The sequence below is a fragment of the Hyperolius riggenbachi genome, chromosome 3 (genome assembly GCF_040937935.1).
Source record: "Hyperolius riggenbachi isolate aHypRig1 chromosome 3, aHypRig1.pri, whole genome shotgun sequence".
NCBI classification, from domain to species: Eukaryota; Metazoa; Chordata; class Amphibia; order Anura; family Hyperoliidae; genus Hyperolius; species Hyperolius riggenbachi.
This window is the reverse complement of record NC_090648.1, coordinates 365,166,314-365,181,951: the sequence shown is the minus strand read 5'-3', so window position 1 is coordinate 365,181,951 and position 15,638 is coordinate 365,166,314. Positions and strand designations below refer to the sequence as shown.

The window sequence follows — 15,638 nt, the reverse complement described above, 5'->3', positions numbered from 1 at the left end:
ATACAGCATTCCTTTTGAATCTCAAGAGATCATTTGTGTGTTTCTTTCCCCCCTGAGGGGGGAGTGCATAGCAGAACCACAACACTGAAGAACTTGGCAGCCTTCCAGACACAGGCTGACAAGTCTGACAAGGGAAAGATACATTGATTTATTACAGAGACTGTGATAGTACAAAGTGCTGCAGTAAGCCAGAACACATTAGAATAGCTTTTGGAACTTGTAGGATGATAAAAAACAGGATGCAATTTTTGTTACGGAGTCTCTTTAAGCAAACTAGTGGTGACGAAAATACTAAATGACGGCTTTTCAAACAAAATAACAGCTTAGCTCACCAATAAAATAATCATGTGGCTACAGATGCTGCATATGGCAATGATTTTCTAATTCAGACAGTCACTGTATTTACAACTGATGGTAAAATTGAAGAGCTTTCCATTATATATGGATTGTTTCTACAAATTAACACTTATGTTAGCCAGTGTTTACAAGGAAGTACATATTGATTTAGCATTGTGGAAGCTGAAGGAGAAGTGGCTTCTAGTGCAATCAGCTATCAGCCTCTCTTCATCTGCAGCTAGCTCAGGGCAAGCCCAGGGCACACGTGGCCTGCAGCTGTTCACTTCTGCTGCTTATTTACATTTAAGATGACACTGTATATGGTATATAAAACACCCCAAACTTCCTTTTTCTTTTAGTTTCCATCTCCCCTTAGACTGATGTCTCCTGCTCATGTATTCAGCATCTTCTCCAATATTGGTGGTGGGGGGATTGTTCTTATTGTTCGTACACTTATGCACTATAAATATTGTTACCCTTGACGAAGGCCGTAAGACTGAAACATGTAGGATGTGTGTTTGTTGGTCACTATCTCACCACGCTAACGTTAGCTTAAAGGGACCCTGAGCAGAGGTTTAAAATGAAAATTAGCACCAGTGCAGTTTCTAGGCTAAAATGCACCCAGGGCGAGGGTGTAAAAATTGCGCCCCCCCCCGCGAGCAAGGTATGGGTGCCCACAGTATAGGTTTGACAGGTCTAGTTGCACTTAGTATAGGTCCCCCCAGTATAGGTAGCCAAGAATAGGTACCCCAGTATAGGTAGCCAGGCATAGGTGAGCCAGTATAGTTGCCCCCGCTATAGGTTAGCCAGGTAGGTGCCTCCAGTATAGGTAGCCAGTATAGTTGCCCCCAGTATAGGTTAGATAGGCAGGTGCCCCCTGTATAAGTTAGATAGGTAGGTGCCCCAGTACAGGTTATTTAGGTAGGTGCCTGCAATATAGGTAGCCAGTATAGTGGCCACCTGTATAGGCTAGCTAGGTAGGTGCCCCCATACAGGTTAAATAAGTGCCCCCAGTATAGGTTAGATAGGTAGCTGCCCCCCAGTGTAGGTTAGATTAGGTAGCTGCCTCCCAGTGTAGGTTAGATAGGTAGCTGCCCCCCAGCGTAGGTTAGATTAGGTAGGTGCCCCCCCAGCGTAGGTTAAATTAGGTAGGTGCCCCCCCAGTATAGATTAGATAGGTAGTTGCCCCCCAGTGTAAGTTAGATAGGTAGCTGCCCCCCAGTGTAGGTTAGATAGGTAGCTGCCTCCCAGTGTAGGTTAGATAGGTAGCTGCCTCCCAGTGTAGGTTAGATAGGTAGCTGTCCCCCAGTGAAGGTTAGATAGGTAGCTGCCCCCCAGTGTAGGTTAGATTAGGTAGCTGCCCCCCAGTGTAGGTTAGATTAGGTAGGTGCCCCCCAGCGTAGGTTAGATTAGGTAGGTGCCCCCCAGTATAGGTTAGATAGGTAGCTGCCCCCCAGTATAGGTTAGATTAGGTAGGTGCCCCCCAGTGTAGGTTAGATTAGGTAGGTGCCCCCCAGCGTAGGTTAGATTAGGTAGGTGCCCCCCAGTATAGGTTAGATAGGTAGCTGCCCCCCAGTATAGGTTAGATTAGGTAGGTGCCCCCCAGTGTATGTTAGATTAGGTAGGTGCCCCCCAGCGTAGGTTAGATTAGGTAGCTGCCCCCCAGTGTAGGTTAGATTAGGTAGCTGCCCCCCAGTGAAAGTTAGATAGGTAGCTGCCCCCCAGTGAAGGTTAGATAGGTAGCTGCCCCCCAGTGTAGGTTAGATTAGGTAGGTGCCCCCCAGTGTAGGTTACATTAGGTAGGTGCCCCCCAGTGTAGGTTAGATTAGGTAGGTGCCCCCCAGTATAGGTTAGATTAGGTAGGTGCCCCCCCAGTATATGTTAGATTAGGTAGGTGCCCCCCAGTGTATGTTAGATTAGGTAGGTGCCCCCCAGTGTATGTTAGATTAGGTAGGTGCCCCCCAGCGTAGGTTAGATTAGGTAGGTGCCCCCCAGCGTAGGTTAGATAGGTAGCTGCCCCCCAGTATAGGTTAGATAGGTAGCTGCCCCCCAGTATAGGTTAGATTAGGTAGGTGCCCCCCAGCGTAGGTTAGATTAGGTAGGTGCCCCCCAGTATAGGTTAGATAGGTAGCTGCCCCCCAGTATAGGTTAGATTAGGTAGGTGCCCCCCAGCGTAGGTTAGATTAGGTATCTGCCCCCAGCGTAGGTTAGATTAGGTAGCTGCCCCCTGCGTAGGTTAGATTAGGTAGGTGCCCCCAGGATAGGTTAGATAGGTAGCTGCCCCCTATAATGGAGGGGGGAGCCGCGGGGAGGGCAGCCCGACCTCTCCCTCCCTCTCCCGGGCACCCTCCGTGCTCCCCCCTCAGATGCAGAGCGAGCAGCCGGGAAGCGCTGTTTGCAACTCACCTGCCTGGCTCCAAGCGCTGCTCTCTCGCCGCTGGTCTGTCTCTTCTCTCTGTATACTGCGGATACACGCGGCTTCCTGTTTAGCCGGAAGCCGCGTGTATCAGCATGTATGCAGAGAGAGGAGACAGACCAGCGGCGAGAGAGCAGCGCTTGGAGCCAGGCAGGTGAGTTGCAAACAGCGCTTCCCGGCTGCTCGCTCTGCATCTGAGGGGGGAGCACGGAGGGCGCCCGGGAGAGGGAGGGAGAGGTCGGGCTGCCCTCCCCGCGGCTCCGGCTCCCCCCTCCATTATAGCGCCCCCCTCCTAACAGCGCCCCGGGCGGCGGCACGCCCCGCACGGGGGTAGAAACGGCCCTGATTAGCACTTACCTGGGGCTTCCTCCAGCCCCCCATACCCCGCGAGGTCCCTCGGCGTCCACCGAGTCCCCTCTGTGGTTCTGCTGGCAGCCCCGCTATCCTGGTGACTTTGGCCGAAGTCATGCGCAGCACCCAGCTAGATCACACACGTGTCGCCGCAAGCCTCCTGCACATGCACCATTCAGTCTTTCAAGGGCCGTGCATATGCAGGAGGCTGACAGCACATGCGCAATGAACTTGAACAAGAAAGCTACCCTAAATAAAAATTGTATTTTATTAAAAAATCTGAGTTAAACTCATAGTAAAGGCCAAGTACTAAAGACAGTCAGCCGAGAATCAAGCATTAGTACAGTTGTCAAGGTTGCTAAATGATCCAGCTCGCCAGATCTTAAAACAAAAAATGGCAAGCAAGTCCATTGTTCCCCTTCTAGCCACAGAAGCCACTTCCTGAGCCTCCATCCTCCCCTTCCATAGAGACAGAATGTGATGCTTAGCTGTTGCCTAAGTGCACATCTGTGCATCATTAGGGTCCTGCAGGATCGAGTTTAATACTGTTGGGCCACACAAATTGCACACAAATGGTGTGTTTGTCAGCAGCTTAAGTCAGGAAGTAAGAGGTATACTTTAACATCATTCAATTCAGAAAACATTTTTCTAGCCTTCATATTAAAGTGCCTGGTACCTACCCATTCTGTAAACCGAAGCAATCTCTGTCTGAGCCAAGCTGCTTAGAAGATCCACACAGCCCTTCTGTGCTTCATCATCAAAGGAATTTAGAGAGATCTTCTCTTCTTCATTAATGAACAATAGATCTTTACACCTAGAGGAAGCATCAAAATGACTTGGAGATAAGCACATACTTCATCAAATAATGGCCATTGTTGCATTCACATAATGTTGTATCTATTAATACATTTTTCTATTAGCAGGTTTCTTCTATAAGGCAAATGATAAAGAAATGCTCATAGAAAAGGTGGCTACTAGATACTTTCAAGTGGTTTTTTAATGAACTTCCACAAGTCAGTTAGCTAACCGGTAATGGGGTTCACTAGGATCGAAACCAGTTTCCCTGAATTTCACATTTAAATGTGTATACAGTATATTCCCACATGAGAACTCTGCAAAGTTTTATGAACTGCTTTTCTTTTTAAACAAAAAAATCATACTAACTATAAATTTGCCCCCTTAAAACTGAATGTTTAAAACAGAGTATTTGCAATGATTTAACTCCCATGATGCAATCACTATTGAATATGCAAATCAATCCTTTGTGACCCTGAAGGCCACATATACATCCAGAACTGCTGGATTGCAAAGTGTTCCTATCTGTCCCTGTGCCCTTGCGGGTTGCCTTTAGGCACTCTGGTTTTCTCCCATATTCCAAAAACATACAGATAAGTTAATTGGCTTCCTCCTAAATTGGCCCTAGACTACAGTGGACATATGACTATGGTAGGGACTGATCGCCCCTCTCAGGGACAGTTAGTGACATGACTATGTACTCTGTACAGCGCTGCAGACGATGTCAGTGCTATATAAATACTAAATAATAATAATATAAGTTGATCACCACTGGTATAGACTTTGTCAACTACATCTTTACTTTTCCTGGAATGATATAAGCTTGCATGTCTTTTTTTAGTTTTTATGTTCCTGTAATCAGACAGCTGAGTTCACTAAAATTATTATCATGTGGTTTTTCGTCAATAATCACTGACCTAGCATTATACTTACTGTAAACATTTCCACTCCTGCCTCAATCTATATTTAAACCTATTGCACTTAAGTACAAACTTGTACATGCAAGTCCACACTGAAACTGTGCCTCTCTAATTAGAACTGACATATGTGCAGTGCAGACAGGTGAGGCACCTGCATACAGTTTAATATCAGAGCATAATGAGAACAAGAACAAGTACAGGTCCCTCTAACTTACAAATACCAGATCTTTTAGGCCTGGTTCACATTAGCGTCTGCCAACGGAACCGGCTGTATGGTTCCGTGGTCCGTTCCGCCGAGCGGACCAAAAAATACTGCAGGACCCAATTTTCCAGACCGTTTAGTTCAGCGGAATGGAAACGGAAGGTTTTGCAGCATATAGGAACCAATGAAAACGGATGTTTTACAACACACTGGCTGTAAAACGGACTGGTTACATCGGATCCAGATGGCAGGATCCGTATGTCCGGTTCCGTAAAAAAACGCTAATGTGAACCGGGCCTTAGGAAGGTGTCCAGCTCTGCTTCCCATAGAGGCTAACTAGTGATTCCTCGCTGTAAACACTCATTTCATCTCAGGGGACAAATAGCTACCTGCCTAAAAAATCCAACTCTGACAACTGACTTTTATTCAGGGGGGTGGCATATCTTCTCAGAAAAATGCTGAGAGACAGTGGAGAGTAATGCTTAATCTAAAAATGTGTAAGATGATAGAGGAGTGATTCTTAGTTTAGCACATGGGACATGTAGGAAGGGAGAGATAGCACATGGAGCCTCATGCTGGAAATAAACGATTTTTCAGCATATTTACTGTCCGATCAATTTTCAGATTTTTTTTTTATCGATTTCCATTCACTTCTATGAAAAAATCGATCCGAAAAATTATCGAAAATAAGATCGGATCTTTCGAAAATTATCTATCGAACCATCTATCTGCCAAAAAATCTCATGGTGTATTCCCAGCATGACAGCTCAGCACACAAGCCCCTAGAGATTCACTACAGAAGAGGCTGCAGCCAGCTGACAGCCGGGAAGGAAGGGAGTATGTAACAGAGAGCGGGCACTCATGAGAAGATTACGCCTACCAGCTGGCAGCACTTCAGTGGGCCCAGCCTGGTCATCCGGTAAGCAGACTTATCTGCATGCTCCCCCTAATTCCACATCTACACACAGAAACGCTCCCTTAATCCATTTTATGGGAACACAGGACAGCACGGTGGTGTAGTGGTTAGCTCTCTCACCTTGCAGCGCTGGGTCCCTGGTGTGAATCCCAGCCAGGCCCTATCTGCACGTAGTTTGTATGCTTTCCCTGTGTCTGTGTGGGTTTCCTCCGCACACTCCAGTTTCCTCCCTCATCCCAAAAACATACAGATAAAGTTAATTGGCTTTCCCCGAAAAGGGCCCTAGAGATACATACACTATACCAGTGATAGGCAAACTTGGCTCTCCAGCTGTTAAGGAACTATAAGTCCCACTGCATTGCAGGAGTCTGACAGACACAGTCATGTTTTATAAAGGCAAATGCATTATGGGACTTGTAGTTCCTTAATAGCTGGAGAGCCAAATTTGCATATCACTGCACTACACTATACATACATAGACATATGAGTATGGTAGGGATTACACTGTGAGCGCCTTTGAGGGAGGGGTTAAGCGACAAGACAATATACTCCGTACACCGCTGCGGAAGATGTCAGGGCTATATAAATAATAACACTTCTGCAACGTCCCAGGAAGCTGTTAAGCTGTTATCTGGAGCACACTTTGAATATTCTGATATACTCTGAACTCTAAAATGGCTTCTGCAGCACTTTATATGTTTTAACAATTTTTTTAAACCAAAGTTTAGATGCAATTTAACAACCATGGAGTCTATGCATGTTTTCTGACCAAAATTATCTAATGTGATCTTTTCAAGCTACAGTATTATGTTTTTACAGTCATCTTTCACTTTCTGTACCCAACCTGGTGTGCTTCCTACACTGTAGACAGGAATTCTTCTAGTCTTTGTGATGTTGTTCATCCTGGCATCTTCTGCTAATATTGCTGTCTAATAAATAGATTCCTGAGTACGATACACAATACCTAATTCAGACAAAAAGCAATTGGCTGGGTTGTATTTTGTATTCGGTTCTTTAGTCGTAGTAGGCAGTCTCCTGCTCTATATCTTAGTACATGCTGGTCAGAGGCAGGGGCGTAGCTAGAAATCACTGGGCCCCCCTGTGTCTGAAGGGGTTGCAGCCCCTATATTTACACCTCTGGTCAGAGGCAAATCCTGCATATCATTCAGAAGCTGCTGAAAGAGAATCACTACAAGTATTTATAAATTATCAATTCAGCTGACAAAGTTTAATATCTGTTCCTCCCCTTATGTTTACTCTTCGTACATCAGTGTCACCAGAGCAGGTTGTATGAGGCTAGGTACCCACATGAAGACTGCAGAGGATGGATGGTGGAATTTCGGTGACCTGCAATCCAACAAACACTCGTTTCCTGATCTATCTTCTGCAGTTTGTACAAACGACCTCACATGACAAGTGCAACACGACTGCGGTACTTTTGCGTGGAAGTCTGTGGTGATCAGAATGATCATTCGTGATGGTCATTTAAAAATGAGCTGTGGGTGGCTGTGTCGTGCAACATCGCTTAACAAGGCTTTGTTAAACGATGTCACGAAAAATTGCGTAAAACTTGTTGTGGGTAAGGGCATTACGTACCCCTGAACCCGGTTTTAAATAATATACTTTTTATAAACTTTAATTTCTGGTGGTGTGACTTACGTCACAGCACAGCACAATCCTCTCCCTCCAGCGTCCCGTGTCCCCCGTTCTGGTCAGCCAAAATATTCAGCTTGAGCAGAATATTAATGATTGGCGGGTAGGAAGTCGGTACTTCCTCCTCTCTGCCTATCCTTAGCTCCGCCCCTGCACTCGTAGCTTATCGTTTCTGATCTAAGTACCGCACAAAGCGGCCAGGGGAGCTGCACTGTGTGCGGGCTTGTGGTAATTGATGTCAGAACGATCGTGTATATTAGTACACTATTGTTCTGACCACAATTACCACAAGCCCACACTTAGCGCAGCTTTGCTGTGTGCTGTGTCCAGTACACAGATCAGGAACGATAAGCCACAAGTGCAGGGGTGGAGCTAAGGACAGGCAGAGAGGAGGAAGTACTGACACTTCCTCCCCTCACAGCATCGAATACTTAATATAGCGGAGGTCAGAGGGGGAGCTGGAAGGGTGGAGGATGGTGCTGTGATGTATTTCACAGCACCAGAAATTTAACGATATAAAAAGTATATTGTTCGAAACACCATTCAGGGGTACTTTAACAACACAGGGCTGAGACTCCAACCAAGCTGAGCAAACATGGTTCAGTTCAAACAGGCTACTGTTACCTTATTAAAGAGAACCCAAGGAGGCATAAAAAAGTACCCCCCCCCCCCCCCCCCAAAAAAAACTACCTGCTCCATGCCGATAAATCTGCGATGCTCCACACCCCGTTCATGCTCCGCAGCCGGTATAACGTCCTATCACTGGCGGAGGAAATCCAAGTTGGCCGCAACCGGAAGTACTTCCTGGGTCACGGCTTAGCTGCTGATTGGAGGAAGCCGGCGGTGGAGGGGGGGGCGAGGCGGGAGATCGAGCTGACGGAGGTGGGGAGCAAGGTGATTGACGGCTGGAAGGGCAAAAGGAGGCTAGGGACAATCAGATTGTCACTTGCTTTAAGGCGGGATAGCAGAGCCCAGGGGGCTGACAGCGGCACCAGAAGGACACAGAGTTATGTCACTGGGCAGAGAACATGCCTCTGTGCCCTATAATCTTATTACAATCCGCCTCGGGCACTGTAATGGCATATAGTAGAATGCAATACATTTTTCAGGATACCCACTTTTAGGGCTCGTTTCCACTATCGCGAATCCGCATGCATCCAACGCATGCGGATTCGCACATGTAATGCAAGTGGATGGGCCTGTTTCCACTGTAGCGTTGTTGAGGTGCGTTTTTTTCAGCGGTGAAAAAACACACAAAAGAGCTGCAGAATTCGCCTGCGAGTAGAATGCATGCGAATCGCCACTAATGTATTTAATAGGAAATTCGCATGCTGTTTTGGCATGCGAATTTTCATGCGAATTCGCATGAAATCAATGGAAAAGCACACTGGCATTGCCATTGTTAAATTCGCATACATCGTCATCCATGCAAATTTTCATGCGAAATCGCGCCCGCGCAAGCGAAATTCGCATCTGCATGCGAATTTTGCCGCAGCGATTTCGCAATGCAATAGTGGAAACGAGCCCTTAAAGTAAGTTTCCTGGTTTCAGCATCAGAAACACTTCCTATGTCTATACAGTACAGACCAAAAGTTTCGACACACCTTCTCATTCAAAGAGTTTTCTTTATTTTCATGACTATGAACATTGTAGATTCACACTGAAGGCATCCAAATTATGAATTAGCACATGTGGAAGTATAGTACATAACCAAAAAGTATGAAACGACTGAAAATATGTCATATTCTAGGTTCTTTAAAGTAGCCACCTTTTGCTTTAATTACTGCTTTGCACACTCTTGGCATTCTCTTGATGAGCTTCAAGAGGCAGTCACCTGAAATCGTCTTCCAACAGTCTTGAAGGAGTTCCCATAGATGCTTAGCACTTGTTGGCCCTTTTGCCTTCACTCTGTGCTCCAATTCACCCCAAACCATCTCGATTGGGTTCAGGTCTGGTGACTGTGGAGGCCAGGTCATCTGGCGCAGCACCCCATCACTCTCCTTCCTGGTCAAATAGCCCTTACACAGCCTGGAGGTGTGTTTGGGGTCATTGTCCTGTTGAAAAATAAATGCTGGTCCAACTAAACGCAAACCGGATGGAATAGCATGCTGCTGCAAGATGCTGTAGTAGCCTTCAATTTTGAATAAATCCCCAACAGTGTCACCAGCAAAGCACCCCCACACCATCACACCACCTCCTCCATGCTTCACGGTGGGAACCAGGCATGTAGAGACCATCCGTTCACCTTTTCTGCGTCGCACAAAGACATGGTGGTTGGAACCAAAAATCTCAAATTTGGACTCATCAGACCAAAGCACAGATTTTCACTGGTCTAATGTCCATTCCTTGTGTTCTTTAGCCCTAACAAATCTTTTCTGCTTGTTGCCTGTCCTTAGCAGTGGTTTCCTAGCAGATATTCTACCATGAAGGCCTGATTCACACAGTCTCCTCTTAACAGTTGTTCTAGAGATGTGTCTGCTGCTAGAACTCTGTGTTTTTTTGATAGTTTTTGAGACTGCACTTGGGGACACTTTCAAAGTTCTCCCAATTTTTCGGACTGACTAACCTTCATTTCTTAAAATAATGATGGCCACTCGTTTTTTTTTACTTGCTTTTTTATTGCTATAATACAAATTCTAAAAGTCTATTCAGTAGGACTATCAGCTGTGTATCCACCTGACTTCTCCACAATGGTCCCAACCCCATTTATAAGTCAAGCAATCCCACTTATTAAACCTGACAGGGCACACCTGTGAAGTGAAAACCATTTCAGGTGACTACCTCTTGAAGCTCATCAAGAGAATGTCAAGAGTGTGCAAAGCAGTAATCAAAGCAAAAGGTGGCTACTTTGAAGAACCTAGAATATGGCATATTTTCAGTTCTTTCACACTTTTTGGTTATGTACTATACTTCCACATGTGTTAAAGAGACACTGAAGCGAAAAAAAATATATGATATAATGAATTGGTTGTGTACTATGAATAATTACTAGAAGATTTGCAGCAAAGAAAATATTCTCATACTTTTATTTTCAGGTATATAGTGTTTTTTCTAACATTGCATTATTCTATAATATGTGCAGATTACACAACACTCAGCATTCAAAATGATTATTTCAGAGCAGTCTGTGAAGTAATGACCTCTCCTCTAGCAGAGAAAAAGTAAACAGTTCACTTATAGTTGAGATAATAAAAGTCAGATAACAGCCCTCTCCACGACTAACTTAGTCGGAGAGCTTAATGGCTTATTTGCATAGAGATAACAACTGGAGTTTCTCAACTCTTCCTGTACTGGAAACAATTAGACTGATGTATCTGATCTTAATGTTTTATTTCTTAGCTGTACTACACATACAAATCATAATATCATCATTTTTTTTCGCTTCAGTGTCTCTTTAATTCATAGTTTGGATGCCTTCAGTGTGAATCTACAATGTTCAGTCATGAAAATAAAGAAAACTTTTGAATAGAAGGTGTGTCCAAACTTTTGGTCTGTACTGTATATTGCTTTATATTGGTATGTAGCTCTTTCCTCCCAATGATGCTTAACCTAGACTGTTTAGATATGCGGAATTCTTCTCCCAGAGAATTCTGGGAGACCAGGTATTATTTGTACTGGCTCTAGGGCCTGTCAGCTGCCCATCTAAAAGAGGCCTTGAAAGGAACCCGAGGTGAGAGTGATATGGAAGCTGCCATATTTATTTCCTTTTAAACAATACCAGTTGTCTAGCAGTGCTGCTGATCTTACTGGCTTCAGTAGGGTCTTAATCACACACCTGAAACAAGCATGCATAGACATAGATCATAGACATCTGATCTGCATGCTTGTTCAGGGTCTATAGCTTAAAGTATTAGAGGCAGAGGATTAGCAGGACAGCCAGGCAATGTGCATTATTTAAAATTAAATAAACATGTCAGCCTTCATTTCCCTCTAACCTCTGGTTCCCTTTGAAGACTTTTTTGTGGATGATGCTTTCTATTACTCTGCTGTTGTGTTTTTCCCCCACTTTTATTGTATATAAATTGTTCTAACGGCTTTTGTACACAATGGGAATGTCTACACACGCTGCGTATGTAATCACCTAATCCACTGGCTGATAAACTGATCTCGGGATAATCTCATCTGGCATCTAGATGTGTATTCCAAACAGTCAGGCGTATTGCTTTTTTACGAGGCGTCTCTTGATGTCTGTAGCGTTTAATAGTTTTGGCCATGTAGGGACCGAATATCTAGATACAAACAAACAAGGCATTTGCTATGAAAATTGTGATTTTTATCACTGAAAATCCATTAGGGTCTGTGAGATTGCTAACACTAACAATATGGAAGTTAATAGAAAGCAACATCTGATAGGTCTTTTTCTATTTTAGGCAGGCAGGTTGGTCCAAACATTCACTTACATCAGGGACTTGCCAGCAAGAAGTGCAGCGGTTATTATTTCTGTTGTATGAAAGAAGGTGCAGCTCAAATTCTAGTTAGATATATTGTATTCTCAGATCAAAACAAGTTCCATGAAACTAGACCATACATTTCCCTGTCAGTGTGATTTACATAGGCCATGGCAACAATTTCACATTAGCTTTGAAGCAACAGCGCCACCATGTGACTGTCTGAGAAATGACAAAGCTGTTTAAAGTGTATGAAAGTTTCCACGATCATTTGTTTTAAACAATACCACCAGGACTTTATAGAGGGGCGAAGGAAACTAAAATCCCCCCTACTAAAAAAAAAAAAAACAGCCATGCTAAATATAATAATATAGGTCTGCCTCCTTATGAAAGAAAGTATTCATAATTAGCGGTCTGGAAATAAACGCGATCACCCCGAAAACTGTGCAGGCCGGAGACTGCGTTCCAGGTAACAACGAATCACGCTGATGGAAATTGCGGTGCTTGTGATCAGCAAAATGGCTGGGATACCTTTTTTTGAGTGGATCCCAGCAAGTGGAAAAGAGTCCTTATTAAACTTTACATGAGAGTACTCCCATAGTGACCCTGAAAAGCCAGGTAGGAACAGGGGTCTAGTCCTGGGAAAAGAAGTGAGTGGACTCACTTGGAAAACAAAATAATGGGCGTGGTCAATCATAATGTGGGCGTGGTCATGGGTGGGGCCAAATATACATGACCTTAGCAGTGATGTAAAAGGTCCGCCGTGGAAGTTTGAGCTCTGCCGTAGTGTATCCTCCAAAAATAGATGTAATCTGAAAGCATTTCACCAAAAAGACACTTAATCTGGTAGAAGTTCCTCCAAAATACAGATAATATGGAAGTGGTTCCCCCAAAATAGACAATGTGGCAGCAGCAGTTCCCCCAACATACACATAATTTGGAAGCAGTTCCCCAAAATACGCGAAACCTGGCAGCGGATCACCCAAAATACACGTAACACCCAAAAGACATATAATCTGGCAGTAGTGGTCCCCCAAACATACACAATCTTGCAGCAGTTCCCCAAAATACAGGTAATCTGGCAGCAGCCGTTCCCCTAACATACATATAATCTGGCAGCTGTTCCCCAAAATACATAACAGCGGTTCCACAAAAATGCAGATAATCTGACAGCAGTTCCCCCAAAATAGGTACCCCCAGCATAGCTAGCCAGGTCTATAGGTGTCCCCAGTATAAGTAGCCATGAGTATAGTAGTCCCCCGTATATGTAGCCAGAGGTATAGTTGCCTAGTATATGTAGCCAGGGGTATATGTGCCCAGTATATGTAGCCAGGGTTATATGTCCCCAATATATGTCCCAGTATATGTAGCCAGGGGTATATGTGCCCAGTATATGTAGCCAGGGGTATATGTGCCCAGTATATATAGCCAGGGGTATATGTGCCCAGTATATGTAGCCAAAGGTATATGTAGCCAGGGGTATATGTGCCCAGTATATGTAGCCAGGGGTATATGTGCCCAGTATATATAGCCAGGGGTATATGTGCCCAGTATATATAGCCAGGGGTATATGTGCCCAGTATATATAGCCAGGGGTATATGTGTCCAGTATATATAGCCAGGGGTATATGTCCCCAGTATATGTAGGCAGGTGTATATGTGCCCAGTATATGTAGCTAGAGGTATATGTGCCCAGTATATATAGCCAGGGGTATATGTGCCCAGTATATATAGCCAGGGGTATATGTGCCCAGTATATACAGCCAGGGGTATATGTGCCCAGTATATATAGCCAGGGGTAGATGTGCCCAGTATATATAGCCAGTGGGATATGTGCCCAGTATATATAGCCAGTGGGATATGTGCCCAGTATATATAAGCAGAGGTATATGTGCCCAGTATATGTAGCCAGTGGGATATGTCCCCAGTATATGTAGGCAGGGGTATATGTGCCCAGGTAGCCAGGTGTGCCCCCAGCAAGAGGGGAGCAGTGCAGAGAAGGAGAGCTATGGGGACAGCAGGGAAGGGCAGACGTCTACCCCCCCCCTTCCCTCACCTTCGTGCTCCCCTTCCTGACTCTCCCCTCCGGTGTTTTCAAATGTCGGGCCGGCGGCTAAAATGGGCGGAGACTTACCGCATTCCAGCCGCAAGGGACGCTCCGCTCTGTGTGCGGCTAGTCTGGTCTTCTAGCCGCACACAGAGCGGAGCGTCCCTTGCGGCTGGAAGAACGCGGTAAGTCTCCACCCACTTTAGCCGGCGGCCCGACATTTGAAAACACCGAAGGGGAGCACAAAGGTGAGGGAAGGGGGGGGGGGAGACGTCTGCCCTTCCCTGCTGTCCCCATAGCTCTCCTTCTCTGCGCTGCTCCCCTTCACACAAGCCAGGGTGGACGGTGTCCACTCTCTGAAAAAAGCAGGTGGTCGCCGTCCACCCGCGTCCACGCAGGACTCGACCCCTGGGTAGGAACCTCTAGTGTATACTGTGCTTAGCCTATTCATTTTACATAGCCATATTGTCTAATTTGCAGACACTGATGAAGGCCACCCTAGCCTACAATAAACCAATTTGTATATGTCAGTCTTATGTTTGAGATGTTGACATTGTTTAGTTTATACTTTTTAACAGTTCTATAAAAATGATTTTAAAAAAACCTCTTTGATAAAAGCCCCTAAACCTCTGTGCGGTTATCAGCATCAAATTTGTCATGTTGTTTATAAGTCATATCAGTAATTTCTGATAATGTAGAGTTGTACACACGACAGAAGCATTCTTAATTTGGGTACAGAAATTAGACTTTTGCCCCCTGAAACCATTGTTCTTTTCATTTCATCTGACAATCAGTATTTAGTATTTCTTGGAAAGAGAAAGGAGGGGCAGTAGTCTCCCCACATTGGTGTGGTCAAAGCAATCATCTGAAAAACAAATCCAATGTTGATTGTCATATCATGGGGCACAGAAGATGAGGGGTACCTATACAGATATTAAACTGGCAGCTGAAACAATCACAACAGTTGTTTTGGCGCACCATTAACATGTGCTTTTAGGGTAATATAAGTAATGAGTGTTCTGTAATACTTACAAGGCTTTTAGACAGTTTGGATCCACATGCTTTGTCTGTACAAAACCAGTGGCCCCAGTAGAAGGACACTTGCCAACAAACCACTTGAGACCAGGTACGAAGAAACCAACAACCTCAATAGCATCTCCCCTGGAGTAGCTGAGCTCATCCCATTCCATTGCTGTGTGGTTTTCTCTTGCAGTGCACTGTCCTGAACCTGGGGTACAAAATAATGTTTACATTAAACATAATATCTAGCTGAACATAATGTTTACCATTTTCCCTACTGAACACCCTTATGGTTAAATAATAATATTCCATTGGGACACCGCATAAATCTATTCTTTCACTATATTTTCACTCCTACCTAAAGCTACCTACAGACATTAGATCATTTTCTCCAGATCTGATCATTAACAATCTAACCAGGATAAAATCTGGTCCTCTTAATCCTGGTATACATAGACAGATCCATCATATATAATAAAACCCCTGTGTCTCTGCGTCCTGTGTGTGTGTGCGTCGTGTGTGTGTGTGTGTGTGTGTGTGTGTGTGTGTGTGTGTGTGCGCGTGTGCGTGTGTGCGTGTGTGTGCGTGTGTCCA

General features: G+C 44.8%; 1 protein-coding gene across 3 annotated transcripts in view; it reads right to left on the bottom strand.

Annotated features, from left to right (window-relative positions):
- The window catches only part of SH3TC2 (SH3 domain and tetratricopeptide repeats 2), a 169,399-nt gene that overhangs the window by 41,244 nt on the left and 112,517 nt on the right, over nucleotides 1-15,638 (bottom strand). For 2 of the 3 annotated variants that reach the window (XM_068277136.1, XM_068277137.1), the window contains 2 exons: nucleotides 15,057-15,252; nucleotides 3,784-3,917 (listed from right to left, as the gene is read on the bottom strand). In XM_068277136.1, the coding sequence (XP_068133237.1) occupies nucleotides 3,784-3,917; nucleotides 15,057-15,252 (330 nt within the window). Of the gene's footprint in view, nucleotides 1-3,783; nucleotides 3,918-15,056; nucleotides 15,253-15,461 lie in introns of all 3 variants that reach the window. The other variant, XM_068277138.1, reaches the window with a different exon arrangement.